This window comes from Epinephelus fuscoguttatus, linkage group LG19 (assembly GCF_011397635.1).
Source record: "Epinephelus fuscoguttatus linkage group LG19, E.fuscoguttatus.final_Chr_v1".
Classification (NCBI taxonomy): Eukaryota; Metazoa; Chordata; class Actinopteri; order Perciformes; family Serranidae; genus Epinephelus; species Epinephelus fuscoguttatus.
Genome location: NC_064770.1, coordinates 12,241,025 through 12,256,790, shown reverse-complemented (window position 1 = coordinate 12,256,790; position 15,766 = coordinate 12,241,025). Strand labels below are relative to the sequence as shown.

The following is a 15,766-nucleotide window of genomic DNA, read 5'->3' as shown; positions in this document are numbered from 1 at the left end:
CTTGTGTCAGGGGCAGTTTAAGTTGCAGTTTCAAAACCGAACCATTCGTTCTTGGGTCGGAGGTCATCATGTTGCTTAGGTGACTAAACACAGCACAAGTACATAGCAGTGTTTTGAAGCACCAAAATCCCTAAATATTCCAGACGTGTGGGCACCACCTTAGACTCCCACAGGGCTGCAAAATCATCTTTCCATTCATCTTAATTACTCAAATTACTTTATGTAATTTCACATGAATGTGTTTGTGTTCCTCTTGCGCACATGCTCAGTCCATGTGTATGCAAATGAGCATGCATACTTGGGATATACTGGGTATTTGGTTGTCTCCATCTATCTGATCCCTAGAAAGGATCCCGAGTTTCATGTGACAGGACCATCCCTTTGGATAACGGTTACATCCAACCAAAACGTATGCACATCCCCTCCCCTGCACCCACCCCCCACCCCCCCACCTCCCCGTGCCCCCACCTCATTTGGAAGTCAATAAGAGAGATCCTCCAGAGACGCACAAGCACACTCATCACAAGACCTCTCCGTTTGATGCCAACCAGCGCTGTGAGCACCAAGGGAATCATGCCCGTGCCCAAGAAAGCAGGTAAGGAGCCATCATCACCTGAGTCTCTATGGGGACCTGTGAGGGACACACACCATATGCTATTAGAGCGACAGTATCACCTGTTTGTCATTTGTCATTGAAAATTATTATTACAACCAGCATTCGCTACTACACTACAATCCTAAATTGGTATATTCCTTGGCAAATATAACAGATAAAGTAAAAAAAAATGTAATTTCAAGATATAATATATAAAATTTGGCCATAAGTGAAATTTTCTGCTTTAAATTGCTCAACACCATGTGACCTCTAAACTCACAGCTCACAATTCAGAGCCTTTTCTCCTTCTCCTCTGCACTGAAATGTATTTGCAAATAATAACCCCTCTTCTAGTATAAGTATTCAAGTACTGATGGGTTTTTTTAAAATTCAAAATCATGATTATTTGTTTTGTTCTTTTGTTATTTTCTTTTTGTGCAACGCAATTTGCAAATGTTCAAATTTCAGATCACATCTATAGTCACCATACTCTATTTTAGCCTTTTTTATATTTATACAAAGTGTGTCACCACTGGGGCATACAGCTCTTATTTATTGCCTGTCACAGTGTTTTATAATTAATTTATCATGTGTTTCATTTGCTGTTTATTTGATGCGGCTAAGCGCTCATGCTCACCATCCTTTGTACATCAGCACCGCCCGAGACCTCCCTTCTCACCTTGGATTCTGCCAGTTTTGTCATGATCGTAACTCATGTCAGCAAAGTGTATGAACGATCCTCCCCTGTGGAGGTTCCTGTTTCTTCTACACATGTGCCATCGATTACTGAATTCCCCTTCATGCCAACACATCATCTGCAATTTCAGAGCTTGCATTTCCATCTGTCTTTCTCGTTCCCTTCCCCGCGCAACATAGCACACCTGTTTCAGCCCTGTCACTACAGGTATATGAACATCAATTGTCCTCGTGCCTCTTTTGGTTATTTCTAATCCATGCTCAGGGTTTCCTATTCCATAATAGCTCACGTAACTCAGACATCCCCCTACTACCCCTTCCAACTCCCAACCCAAATATTTCTAATCCCTCCTCTGGCAGTTGCAGTAATGAAGTGTGAAATGCTGCACAGTAATTCAAGTCCTAAAATGTAAAAGCCCTGGCTGTTTGATCCTTCCATTATGTAACACGCGGCACCCCGTCCTCTGCTCTTTGACATATCCTCAAGGAATTTGCATCATCAAAAGTTTACTTTGTCACCATAACTGAAAGATAGTCTCATTAGCTAATGTGATTAGCTAATGTTGGTTGCATCAAATACACCAACTGAAAAATTAATGTGGTTAATCTGTGCAGGAGCCCACAGGAGGATTCACATTTTATAGATAAGTCCCTTTTGTTTTCATACAAGCCCTTTTTAAAAGGCTTTTCCTCTTGAATTCTTCCTTTTCCCAGAGTCTGTCATCCATCTGTCTCTCCATGTGTTTTATTTCCTTCCCTTTTCCACCTCACATGTGCGCAGGGCTTCCAGCCAGGGAGTCTTGACAGGAACCAGAGGGATGAGCTGGGGCCCACGCCAACTATGCTCATCTCTCTCCCTCCACCTCATCTCACTATCTTCTGATCTTGCTGTCTCAGTGGGATGTTTTGAACCTGATCTGCACAGATAATGTAGCTCTGTCCCACTGCGAGCGGAATCTGGGGCAGGAAAAAAGTCTGAAACGGCCTCCAAAGTAAACAGTTCGCAGAGCCTGCGATGACCTTCGGGCGGAGTCCTGCTGAGCTGTTCACTCCTTTTAACATGTGCTCAGGACAACCACACTCGTGTTTTGTATCTTGTGCCAATCCATACCACAATCCATCTCTTCTCCTCATCCTATTGAAGTTAAACACAAATCCAGCGTAGTCATTTGACAGTTCTTACTCAAATTCCAACAGCTTCGTCAAGATATTCTCTGTTTGATTCATGAGGTGTCTTTTTTATGGTCTCTCTGCCCTTAAATATTTCAATGCCTCACACCTCACTCTCACATCGCAGTCTGTCTCTTTCATGTCTCTATTGCTGTGATGTCAAGTCATCAATCTTTTTGACTATCTGTTTATCTCTGCGGGGCTTTCCTGTTGATCCTGCTGAGCGTGGACAGGCAGCCGCTGGGGCTTAACCTCAACGGAGCAGCCGTAGAGCTGGCATATCTCCAGTCGCCCACCTCACTGTCTGCCAGCCTGATATCTCACTCCAAGGTTACCCGAGGTGTTCACCTCATTTCCCCCAGGGAAACATCTTATAGATTCGAAGATGGATACATTATACGTCTGTCTTCTAATCTATCTTGAGTAATTCCTCTTAATGCCTGGATGAACGCGACACTATTCCACAAGGCTTTTCTTTCATCTGTTTCACCTGCTGTGTTCCTTTATCTGTGAGATCAGGAAAGCAGGGGAAGAAAGACAAATGAAGTGATCTGTCACCAGCATCCTTCTGCTCAAAGACAACCTTCACTCTATCCCTCTCTGTCCTGCCAAGTCTGTTCTCTCCTCATGCTTTGTCCATCTGCTGGTCAGACGGACAGTGGTTCAGCAGGCTTGCTGCTAAAATCTGTAAAGAAACATGGACAATATCCAAACTCAAATCGGCTCTGTAATTAGAACCTAAGCCTCAGTAGGGTCCAATTAATATTCCTGCATGCCCACTCAATTATCAGATTTTCGACATAATGGTCCCCTGTGTAACAGTAATACCGTGTATATTTAGATTTTTAATTACGGCACAGTAATTTAGACTTGAAAGGAGGAGTCGTGGATCTCTGCCTTAAAAGCCAACTGTTTTTAAAGTTGGCCCTCTCACACATTACACATTAGCCACGCTTCGAAGAACCGCAGGCCGACACGATTCAGGGAAAGCAATGCCACCCCCTCAATCACATTCGATGACTGCAGATGTTATACCAGACTCCAATTTGTCCTCCAATGGTTGTTATGCTGCTGCTGCTGGCATCCCCAGCTGAGGGTCACACAGGCTGGAGAGGTTATGTTTCCCCAGGCTCAGACATGTCTCAGGATAAACCATCCCACCTGAAAGAGCTGACTCTCCTCTTCAGGCACATGATCACAGATCAACCATGACGCTTAAAAAAAAAGGCATTCAGTGGGGTTATTCAGTGCATTTACATTCATGCTGATGATCCAGTCACACCACATGAAGGCCACACCTTACACACGTAAACGTCTTAACTTTAAAGATCTTCTTTGTTTTGTTTGGTTCTATTTTGTTATAAAGCAATCTACACATAACACACTTGCCCAAGTTCTCAAAAAACAAATCAAAAGACATAAACTCAATCCAAGGTAGACATGCAGAACCATGACCATAAAACAAATAAAACTACAATAGCAAATAAGACAGTCAAGGTGTCGTGCAAAAAGCTGAAGCATGACACAAAATAAAACCACTAAAACTTACATTTACATATTTCCAGTGGCGAAATATAACTCAATATATCTACTCAGATACTTAAGTACACTGTTGAGGTACTTGTGCTTGGGTAGTTTCATTTCATACTTATTTTTTCTCCTCCACCTCATTTCAGAGGGAAATGTTGTAGCACATAGAGTATATTTACCATTTTCATAACAAATTCAGATTTTACTTATGAAACATATGATGATCTTATAAAATATGATGCACTTTTATAGGTTAGTACAATTCAAATTTGCTCCAGAAATTGACCTTGATCAGCTGAAACAGGGAAATGCTACTTTTACATACAAGGGTGTAGATTTTGTTTCGACACAGGAGGACACGTGAAAATTTCCGACAGAAATTTTGAGCTTCAAACACCTGCATTCTGGTGATTTTTTTTCACTAGTTTATGCCTTATGATGTAGATGTTCAAAGAAAACATATTGGGATGTCAGATCAGTGCTGCATGTAACTACTTTGATTGGACTATTATCATACAATATTATGGCTTTTCCCAATAATGAAAATGTCATGTAGTGATTGGCTGTGCAAGGTAATCACAGGCCATATCATTTTTCAAAATCTGATATTTTAAAACAAATTTCTTCTCTTCCTGAGAGGTTGAAAAGCTGTTTTTGATGATATTTTGTCTTGAGATCATCTGCTTCCACTCTGCCCAAACTGTTACCAATTCCCTGACAGAGCAAACTATAAGCAACTACAGCTATTGTTGCAAGAACAACCCTAAGCCATGTGGCACTGCTGCATGTCACCAGGTCAAGCAAGATTTAAACCCCACAAATCTTTATATAAATTCCAAAAAATCGAATATGTCCAACTGTAGTAAATGGAAAAGTATATAAAAATATTTTTCTCACTTTATTCGATGCATGTTTTCGATGAGAGCAGGAACAAGCTGATAATATTCTCAAACTAAGAAAGAAAAAGGCTATTTTTCACATTAAAGGCAACATTCTTAAACACTGGTGGTGAAGTAAATGAGTCCTATATTAAATACAGAAAGCCTGTTCTCAGGCCCACTCATGCATTTACTACACAGCCATGAGCTATATGACAATCACACTTTGAAGCGCCCTTATATGGAATCAGACAAATTGAGGCCGTTCTGTCTAATTTTGGCAATAGCTAAGGACACACAAAAAAGGCTAATGCGGTGATGTAACAGTCTGATAAGTTAGTAAGAACGATGAGGAGTGGTCAGTGTGAAATGTGAGCAACAGTAACCTGAGCGCAGGCGACTAACTTACACAGTGGGGGGGGAGACAGATGATGACCTGACTGGCCAGTATTGGATCAGTTTTCTCCGAATATCAGAAGACACAGTGACTCAGAAACTGGAGGAGGAACAGACGAACAGAGATTATACACCATGGCAAACTTGCCCCTCAGTGGTGTGAAGTAACAGCATCACACAGAAATATTCTTAGAATGAGACTCCCTGCTGTCAGAGGCTGTGATGTGTGTCCTCAGATGCATGCGCGCTCCGGCCTCCGGATTCCTTATGTTGAAACCTAAACCTTCATGAATCGGTGCTGAGCCGACATAGCACGCATACTCCTCTGCGTGATCTACTGTATGTTGAGAGTAGCAGGTGATTTACTGTTGATGAATGGCAGTCTGATGAAGGGAGAGGCTACGGGGGGAAAGGACAAGCTTTAAAGGAGCTGGCTGCAGTTTACTTGTCATGCCACCTTGAAGTGTTTTTTTTTTTTTTGTTAAACATGATAATGTGAGAAGAGTCTGTGAGGAGAGGTCATAAAACATATACTATACATTACTTACAGTGGTGGAAAAAGCACTCTTTCCTTAAAGGTACAGTTCAACCAAAAATCAAAAATACATATTTTTCCTCTTACCTGTAGGGCTATTTTTAAATCTAGATTGTTTTGATGTGAGCCGAGTGTTGGAGATATCGACCACAGAAATGTCTGCCCTCTCTCAAATATAATGAAACCAGATGGCACTCGGCTTGTGGCGCTCAGGCTCTTGTGACCCGGTTACTCAGGATATTCTGCAGATGTTGACGTGAGCCGTTTCATTTAAGAACTATTTTCTTTCCACCAAACTACACCCACCAACCGTATCACTGTGCAAAAGGAAGCGTGTATCTATTCATGGATGATAGACTCGAGGTGTAAGCATTAATGCCGTCCTCTGAGGCTGAGCTATAACATTAGCTTGCTCAGTGGTGCTAGGTGAGCTAGTAGTAGATGCACATTTCTGCACAGTGATACAGTTGGTGGGCATGTAGTTCAGTGAGAAGAAATAGTTCCTACATGAAACTGCTCACAACAAGGTCTGTGGATTATCTTGAGTGACTGGGTCATGATTTCATGAAAGAGACATTGCTGCTGAGTTTTTCAAATGTAATTTTTTTTAGCACTTTGAGCACCACAGGTCAAGTGCCATCTAATTCCATTATATTCAAGATAAGGCAGACATCTCTACAGCCAATATCTCCAACACTCAACAACCCACACCAAAACAATCTAGATTGATAAGCAGCACTACAAGTAAGAGAAAAAAAAATGTGTCTTTTGAGTTTTGGGGTGAACTGTCCCTTTAAGTTAGAGTAGAAATTGTCAAAAAATACTTCATTACAAGTAATGGTTATGCAGAAACACTCCTTTCAGCATGTTATATTATTAATAATACATTATATTTTTGGATACTGTTGCTTAATGTTGTAAATTATCAATGTGCAGCCATTTTCAGATACTTAGTACACAGGAGAGTTTATTCGTACGGCCTGCTACTTATATACTCATATGTTCTGTTTGTAAAATCTAATGTAACTAAAGCTGTAGGCCTTCAATATTTACCTGTGAAATGATGTGAAGTGCAGGTGGAAGTACAAATGCCTCAAAATTAAACCTACAGTATGTGCAGTACTTGAGTTAATGTTCTTGGTTACGTTCCACAGCTGTATATGTAGAATCTCTTTCTCTGATACATTAAAAACTGCAGTGAAATAACACACTATATTTCTGTTTTGCAGGAGGAAAAAACAGCAATACTGCAGAAGGTAAAGAGCTGAATGATGCGTTGCTGTATGGAAGTCTTTGTAAATCACCAAAGAATAATCAAAACCATTCGCTACACTAAATAGATGGTGAAGTTCAAGTCGTTCAAGTGCGGTCATCCTTTCATGATGAAGCTGAATGCATTTTCCTTCTGCGTCTCTTGTTGTATGTCCTGATTGTCACCTCAGTGAAGCCGCCACCATATGAGCCAAACATCCCTGAACCCACCACCAGGGCTGACTTCATGAAACGTAAGGCTTTATGAACCATTTAGGAGCATTATAAATGTCTGATGTACAGGAAAACAATCCAGCTTTGACACAAATTAATGTCATATAATATTAATTCAAGCTACTAATGGAAACTACAGTGTAGAGTCTTTAGTGTGCCATCATAAATATCACAATCTCATTAAGCCATAATGAAATTCATTTAAACAATTTAAAAAAGTAAATATTTAAATTCAGATTTAAGGCCACAATAAAAAGAAAAAGATTAATGAAACAACTGAATACAAATGGGGAAAGCATTACTCACTTTTAGACAGAATAATTTAATTAAATTTACACATTTAATAAACTTGTTATCAGTAACTTGGGTCATTTAAATACGGATTTAATGAGCCCAATTAAATGTCAGTATACATAATGTTCAATATATCTATTCATTAAGCCATTCCATTAACCAGTAAACAAGTCTATGATAATTAGAGGACATACCACAGAAATGTATTTTGGGATAAACATCTTCCAGGAAATGAATTTTAATTTTAGAATAAACACAACAAGGCAGACTAAAAACAGTAAGAGGATGGGGTCCAGTACAGTGCTTTTTAGACTTCTTTCTGTAATTTTAATTTCACATTTGTAAGTGCAGATATTTGTGTCCACGAATAATAAATTAGACATTCTGATAAGACATTTTAAGTTGACATTCAGTCTCAATGTCTGACACATCACATCCTGTAACTAAGCAAAATTCACTAATACCACTAATTTATTCAATCCGTTTGGTCAAATTAAGCTTAAAAACAAAATAATGAAGATAAGTTCAGACTGGCTGATTACCCTGCAAATCAGTTGGATGTATTCTGACTTTGAGTAAACTGTGAACAGACATCCTCTCTGCATTAAACTCTTCAGATCTGTATCTGCCTCTTGAACCTATTCAGCTGCTTCTTTATCCTGAAGTCTCCTACTACCTGCTTGTATTTCTTCTCTCAGACTGGCTCCCGCTCTCTCTGGATGATAAAACTGCACAGAAACTGTTGTGGATTTCAGAGGGTGGGTCTAAGGTGGCCCGTACATCAGATGCCGTCTGCCCATATCCCAACAGGCCTGAGAGATATGAACACTCACCTCAGGTAGGCAGTGTTGTTGTGTTTTATTACACATAGAAAAAAAGTTATCTTTATTGCATTTTGTTTATTTTAGGCCACACAAATTAAAATAATACCTTCCTTTAATTTAAATTTAACTTTAGCTGAACACAGTGGACTGCTCTTTTTGCTGTAAACTATACAGAGAATTTTATGGTTTATGTAATCCAAGCATGAGGAACTGCTGGCCGTTAGATGTTAGAATCAGTCTCCTTTAGTGGTGGAAAAAATGGAAAAAAGTGGCTACCATTAGAATAATGTAAAAATACTCCATTGCAAGTGGTAACTACCTGTTAAACATGTGTTGTACAATATTTCCTCCTGAAACACTGTATTATTGTACTGAGGTAGAAATATTGGAGTAGAAGTATGAAGTAACCTAAAATGGAAATACCCAAGTAAAACATTTCAAACATGTAGGCTACTTAATTACTTTGCTTGGGTGAAAATATTTTATTTTCCATCACTGCTCTTTTTATGCATTTTTGGGGGTTCTATTTTAGTTTATTTATTCTTTTGTATTATTATTATTATTATTATTATTGTTTTCCTGTAGTTATTTGAGAATACAGTTGTTGTTGTTGTTGTTGTTGTTGTTGTTTTGTTTGTTTTTTAAATCAGAATAAGGTTTATTGCCAAATGGGTTTTCATATACAGGGAATTTAACTTGTTGTTTGGTGCATACAATACACATATCAAGAGGAAATAAAATTAAATGCAAAATTCAAAAAACATAAAGGATAGAATAGAATATATAAAAATACTCTAAAATATATACAACTATTTAAAAATGGGATAATATTTGCAATGTGTAGAGAATAGTCCATTATTCATTGGTGTTACATTATTAATCAGTCTGTTTACTATATATGACAAGGAAAGGCCACAAACTTTACTTTTTAGAAGATGGAAGAGTCTTTTGTTTTAAAACTTACTGAAACAATGAAACAATAGCTGCAGATTCACTTCATACTGATCAAGTGATCATTAAATGAACTAGGAACTCTTCTGTTAAACTTTGGACCGCAGCTCGCTTCATTCCCAGCTGCTGTGCGCCTCCTTCCCTCTGCAGGTGCTGTGTAAGGAGGGTCTGATGGGCTTCAGAGGGTACTGGGAGGTGGACTACGATGGCTGGGTGGTGATCGGGGTGGTCTTGGAGAGCGCACCTCGGAGGGTCCAGGAAGGGCGCGGACCCTGCGGCCTCGGGGAGAACAACGGCTCCTGGGGCGTCGGCTGGTCCGGCTCCTGCTACCAAGTGTGGCACAACAGCGAGAACGTGGACATTTCGCTCCCCGCCTCCACCACCATAGGTGTGTACGTCGACCAGCCCGCAGGCGTCATCAAGTTCCTGACGGTAGAGGGTGAGGGCGAGAAGGAGGTGCGGCTGATCCACAAGTTCAAAGCAGAGCTCCAGGAGAAGATTTTCCCTGGGTTCTGGGTTGGCACAAATTCGTTCTGCCTTCTTCGGAAAAAGGATCAGTGACACAGCGGAGGGCTGAGGATGAAGAGATGAAGGGGGTGATGAAGCAGTGTAAATGTTAGAAGGTGTCAGGGGGGAGGTGGTGATGTTTGGGGAACAAATGTTGGAGTTGTAAAGCAGAACTAAAGCACGTTGTGTTTACTTTCTCTGATTGCATGAAGAAAGCTTATTACATCCAAAGATGGCTGATAACTTTATTTACTATTATTTATCTATTGATGTATTTAATGTAGAATTTTAGGCAAGGTCTTGTCCTAGTTTGTACTTGTATTGTTTTTGTAACATGCAGGACTTTGCATGTACTAGAGTGCTTGTTTAACTTAATAGCCTGCATCTTTTTTATGTGCTGAATATAGCCAATAAATTCAACTATTGTGTCATAATAACGCTGACATTGCAGTATTTGTGTGTGACTACATATCAGGTTCACAAATCAGACATCAACTTAGTTCAGTCTAGTCTGCAGAGAGCTGAGGCCCTCTAGCGGCCTTTAATAATATTGCATCCTCTCACAAATACACCGTCTTTCTTTTCTCTTCGTGTTGCTCCTTTATTTGAAACAAAAGTACTGAACAGAACATTTATTTGTTTTTGAAATGTCAGAGATGGACATTTGTTCCTTGCAAATCATCATCTCTCGCTATCTCTCTCTTTCTCACACAGTCGCTTTCTCATTCATTCGGTCATTTCGAGATATCTGGAGCAAAAAAAAAACAAAACAAAAAAACCCCTATAACTCAGTACTGATTTACAATCATTCTATCAGTCAGTCATTCATTGGCAAAAAAATAAAAGTACAAATAGGCATGTTATGAGGAGGTGCTGGTGTCCTCCGCTCACATTTTGAAAAGCCACAAGCTTCATGTTAAGTCAACCATTTCTATGGTTTCTACCCCTTAAAGGAATAGGTTGGTGTTTTTTGTGTTTTTAGTGGGGGGTGGACAACTTTAACAACTGGCCTGTTGGTCAACTTGGCCTGTAAATAATGGGAGCATAGAGGGAAAACATCCATGTGGTTGTGGGAGATCACCGGCTGTTGTGCTTCATGCTAAACCTTCAGCAGAGCTGACCAATGGAAGGGCCATGAGTAAGAGCTGGAAGATAGTTAGCTTAGCTTAGCATTGGGACTAGATGCAGAGTTGAACAGCTAGCCTGGCTCTCTCTGGAGTTCAAATATACACCTACCAGCCCTTTTAAAGCTCACTAACAAGTTATATTTCTTCTGTTTAACCTGCGCACAAATTGAAATGTAAAACTGACCATACAACAAATTCATTTATTTTAACAGAAGCTACACAGCTACGATAGTCAAACTGTGCAAAGTAGGGCTGGGCAATATATCGATATTGCTATATGAGACTAAACATCGTCTGAGATTTTGGATAAAGGCTGCATTTGTGGCTGCAAGTGATTTAGTTTTCTGTACTTACCAGACTGTTGCATTAGTTCTATTATTTGCCTTCACCCACTAAGTCATTATATCCACAGTACTGGTAATTATTTCTCAAAATTTTATTGTGTAAATATTCTGTGATAGCACCAATAGTCAACCTAGCAATACCACCGTAATATCGATACCAAGGTATTCGGTCAAAAATATCATATTTGATTTTCTCCGTACTGCCCAGCACTAGCTCCAAGTACATAACTTTTTTTTAAAAAAGTAGCTAATTTGGGGTATTTTTGGGGCAGTCAATCCAACATCAGAATTAGTTAGTTAGTTTTGTTGGTCTTCCCAGTTTGCTAACATCACTTGAATGCAGCATACAGCCAGAGAGGCTGTGTGGATGCATAAACAGTGACAGGAAATAACTCGCTAAAAACACAGTATATAATTTTACCTTCCTGTGCTTGTAATGATTAGACACAAATAATATAACATGCTAATCAGTGAGCTTTAGAGGTGTTCACAGATGTATTTTTGAACTTTGGAGAGAGCCATGCTCACCGTTTCCATCTGCTTCAAGTTTATGCTAAGCTAAGCTAAGCTAATCATCTTCCAGGTCAAGTGTTCCAGTAAAATTAAAGTATCCCTTAAAGCTAATTTGAGGTCATGTTACAGACGACAGACCAAACTTAGCCATACATCATTTAAGGTAACGTAGCATTTAGCTTTAGCACTACTACACATTATAATAATGCTGATATATCATGCTACAGCGTTAGCGTGCAGCCCTGGAGCCAATGATCAACCAGGTACAGATGGCTGCTCCCAAAACTCTCCTCACTTCACAGGTAATTTCACCAACGGTCAAACTTCCCAAAACCTTTATCAGCACACAAGGTGCGTAACGATTGACAATTAGCCATTAGACTACTATACACCCTGTTTTAGTGTCCTTGTTGGTCAGTGCAGTGGGGCACTACACGCGTGTCTTGAGGTCCAATCCTAATGTAGTGTCGCAGGATGTGTAGTCGCTGGTATGGTGACACACTTAGTGACCAGGTGGGGGTATAGTGTTGAAAATGTTATTAGTGTTCATAACAACATTTCTTTTTCCTCAAAGCGTGTGCCGTTAATTTTGGTTAGTGAGAAATAAATGGAGGTACTAGCTTTTACACTGTTTTCACATACTGAACGTCACGTCTGCCAGCAAATCCAGGTCTCCTCACATCATCACAGCCTCACTCTCTTCCTCTATCTCTTTCTCTTTCTCTCCAATTGCCTCACTCTATCTCTCCCTCTCAGTGCTTGAGGGAGAAGTCCCCTGTGTTGAGACGGGGCCGAGGCAGGGCTCCAAACATTTCAGTCCCATCGGTGGCTCCGGGGGCCAGCAGGGCCTTCATGCTGGCAGCAATGTGCTCCAGGTCAGCACAGCCCACCTGAGAGACAAACGCACACAGGGACTGTACGTTAACATAGCACAGGAGGGCAAACAGGACACAACTGTTGGCAGGGTTTACATCAAAGCAGCTGTATATAGGAGGTGTTAAAAAGAAACAAGTGGACAGGAAGTGATAAATGCTGTTTGACATTCTGAAAAGTTATTTGTCAAATATTTGCCTTACACGATCCCACAGAATTGTCACACACACTTTTACGGTCACATGAACTAATGGAGCCAACGTGGTCATTAGTTGGCACATCAGAATACTGAGAACTGAATTGTTCCTTTGTTTTGGTCTTCAGACAGTGTGAAATATGTCGACTGACAACAAAACACAAAAGACAACAAGATGCTTGATTACCACGCCATTCATTATCTCTATCTATTTTTCTTTTGATTTTAAATCAGGCTGTTGGAAACTGGTTATACATCATAAATTCCTTCAGTGAGCTGACTGGTAACTTCTAAATTTAACCAGCCCTGGAGTAGGTTAGCCATGCAGAATAGGTTCCTATGGTGATCTATCTCAGTTTAAAGTAAGACACATTCATGCTATCTGAAAACTTGAGCTGAACCCTAAGACAGTGGGATAACTAACTTGTCTCCCTTGCTTGCAAACCAGCAGCTCTGCTCTTTTGTACACTGATTTGTGCTCACCCGCTCTCCACTGTTGCTGTCTCCTTGAGCTCTGTTTCCTCTGCAGCCCCACACAGGCACAGTTACAGGCAGCGAGCGGGCTAGAGCCATGGAATGGGCATGACGAGACGAGTACGCAGCATGACCCATGGCCATGCCGCGTGTCGGTGGAGGAGCATCCTCACTCAGAGAGCCTAGAGCGGGTAGAAAATGTATGTGGATGATGTAGTGATGTGGATCTGAAACCGTATTTTATTCAGCAAATTAAACTCTTACCATCAGTGCTCTCCTCCTCGCCGTCAGACTCAAAGAATGGCTCGCAGTCCCGAGACAGCGAGTCCTCGTCCATGGAGAAGACACCTGAAGCAAAATGATAAATCCTCAGAATGGGTTCACATCAAAGTATTTAAAAGACACAGATTAACTGTGTTGCTCCTCACCAGCACTTTCATTTCCATAGGGCCTCCTCTCATCCATGTCCTCCTCCTCTTCCTCATCCTCACACTCCTCTTCCAAGTCCACAATTCCAGATCTCTGTCTCCCTCGTTCGGCCTCTAGAACACTCTTCTCCAGCTCCCTCTCTCCGTTACCGTTCTGCCCGTTGCCCTGCCCGGTCACAGCTCCTGAGCTGTAGATTGATGGGTAGCTTTGGGAATACAGTCTGCTATTCGGACTGACTCCGCCCACGCCGCCATCTCCTGTAAAGCTCTGCAATAACAACAAAATCCACCATATTATGGATGTGAACACTTTGAATGTGTGCAGTACACAGCACAAGCAGCTCACTCACCCCCCTGTGTCCGGGGTCAGAGGTCAGATCAACCACTAGCTTGGTTCCCCCCTCTCCCCCCGCCTGGCGTGTGTGCTTTTGGGTTGTTAGCATGGTCGTGGAGTGCAGCACGCCGATGTCGTCCATGTAGCGGCGCGCTGACTCAGCCAGGAACCCCTGACCCCATACATTGTAGGAGAAATCACACTCCTTAGGAAAGGCACTGCTGCTCTCCCGTTTCCTCATCCCATCTCCGCCTCCAGCTGATGTCCGGAACTTCTTGCATGCTGTAATTATAGCCAGGTCACAGCCAGACTTTTGGCAGTACGTTTCCGCAGCAGAAAGTAGTGCCAGCCAGCTCTCCTTGTGGTTATCTGGGATCTCAGGCTCGGATGACTGGGTGATGGAGGCCATTATGGTGCTAAGTGCTGCTTACAGCTTTCTTATGGACTGACTTGATGAGGGAACTGAGAAATGCTGATGAATGACCAAGAGTTTTGAGGTTTAGGCTTCTGAGAAGCCTAAGTAAGGTTGGATTCTAGGGGCACCAAGTATTGACAGGTAACTTTGGTAGCTGCGGTGTATCTGACTGTACTCAAAAATCACTTTACTTGAGTTTCTTACTTTCTTCTGTCCTGCTGGTGTTAGTTTTAGCACTGGTGAAGATGGGGGAATGATGTACTATCAGGTCGAAGAGGCACTGGGTGACTTTAAGATTTGATATGATATGATATATTGTGTGTCCTTACACACTGGAGAGCCAGGGGAGAGAAGAGATGTTGCCAAGTTGCTGGTGATACCTGGAACAAAAACACAAAACAAATCCAAGGTTAGCTGCAACACTTTGAAAATGTCCCTCAATATAAATGGTGCTTCTTCATTCCTCTCAAAAAAGGCTTGTTAGTTTAGAAACACTGTGCAATTAAATATGAGCAGATGAACATATAACAACAACCTACTTAGACTAATCTGTCCCCAGACTGTCGCAACCCTCTCCACCTCCATGTCTATGCTAATGCTACTGTAGCTACTGTAACGTTAGCTGCTGCTGTCGCTTTGTAATGACCCTGCTCTCTATCGATCCCTTCACTGCCATCTTTGCAATCGTGTGCCTCGTTTTTAGCTACATGCTATGGACCTTCCCTGCACGGCTGCTGTCGCCGTTGCAGCTGTTGTTGTTGATCTCGTTGTTTATTCAGTGTTGTGTGCAACCTCCTCATGATGGGACCACATTTCACCTCCATTTTTTAGGCTTTAACAGGAGCCGAGACGCGCGAGTATAAATGGCAGAAATGAGACAAGACGTTCACCCACCTGTTCAGTTTCTTTCTTCCACGTTGCCAGATGTTTATCAATCCTTAACTTTATTTCTTTTTTGTCAGACGTATTCTACATTCTCCCACGGTTTCTCTCCCCTAGCTAGGCTCGACACCAGCAGCAAGCTAGCGAGGACTGAGCGGCGTTTCCGATTGGGAATTTCAAAATAAAAGCCCCGTCAGTGAATGCGTTTTATTTAGAATCTGAGTAGTGAGACTTATCCTATCCAAATGAGAGGTGTGTGGTAATCGATTATATGTTATATATGACGCGAAATTCATTTAAAAATATGTTCTGCTGTCAG

The 15,766-nt window shown here is 41.3% G+C and overlaps 2 protein-coding genes across 2 annotated transcripts; one reads left to right on the top strand and one right to left on the bottom strand.

Moving 5' to 3' along the window:
* Window positions 1-529: 529 nt before the first annotated feature.
* On the top strand, window positions 530-10,715 carry zgc:195001 (uncharacterized protein LOC567531 homolog). The gene is made up of 5 exons (XM_049562308.1): window positions 530-595; window positions 7,030-7,056; window positions 7,243-7,305; window positions 8,278-8,417; window positions 9,505-10,715. Exons 1-5 carry the CDS (start codon window positions 541-543, stop codon window positions 9,913-9,915), a joined length of 696 nt encoding a protein of 231 aa, XP_049418265.1. The 5' UTR covers window positions 530-540; the 3' UTR covers window positions 9,916-10,715.
* akt1s1 (AKT1 substrate 1 (proline-rich)) lies at window positions 10,465-15,609 on the bottom strand. The gene is made up of 6 exons (XM_049562305.1): window positions 15,460-15,609; window positions 14,167-14,945; window positions 13,817-14,084; window positions 13,653-13,736; window positions 13,398-13,570; window positions 10,465-12,735 (listed from the first exon to the last, which is right to left on the bottom strand). Exons 2-6 carry the CDS (start codon window positions 14,557-14,559, stop codon window positions 12,598-12,600), a joined length of 1,056 nt encoding a protein of 351 aa, XP_049418262.1. The 5' UTR covers window positions 14,560-14,945; window positions 15,460-15,609; the 3' UTR covers window positions 10,465-12,597.
* Window positions 15,610-15,766: the final 157 nt, after the last annotated feature.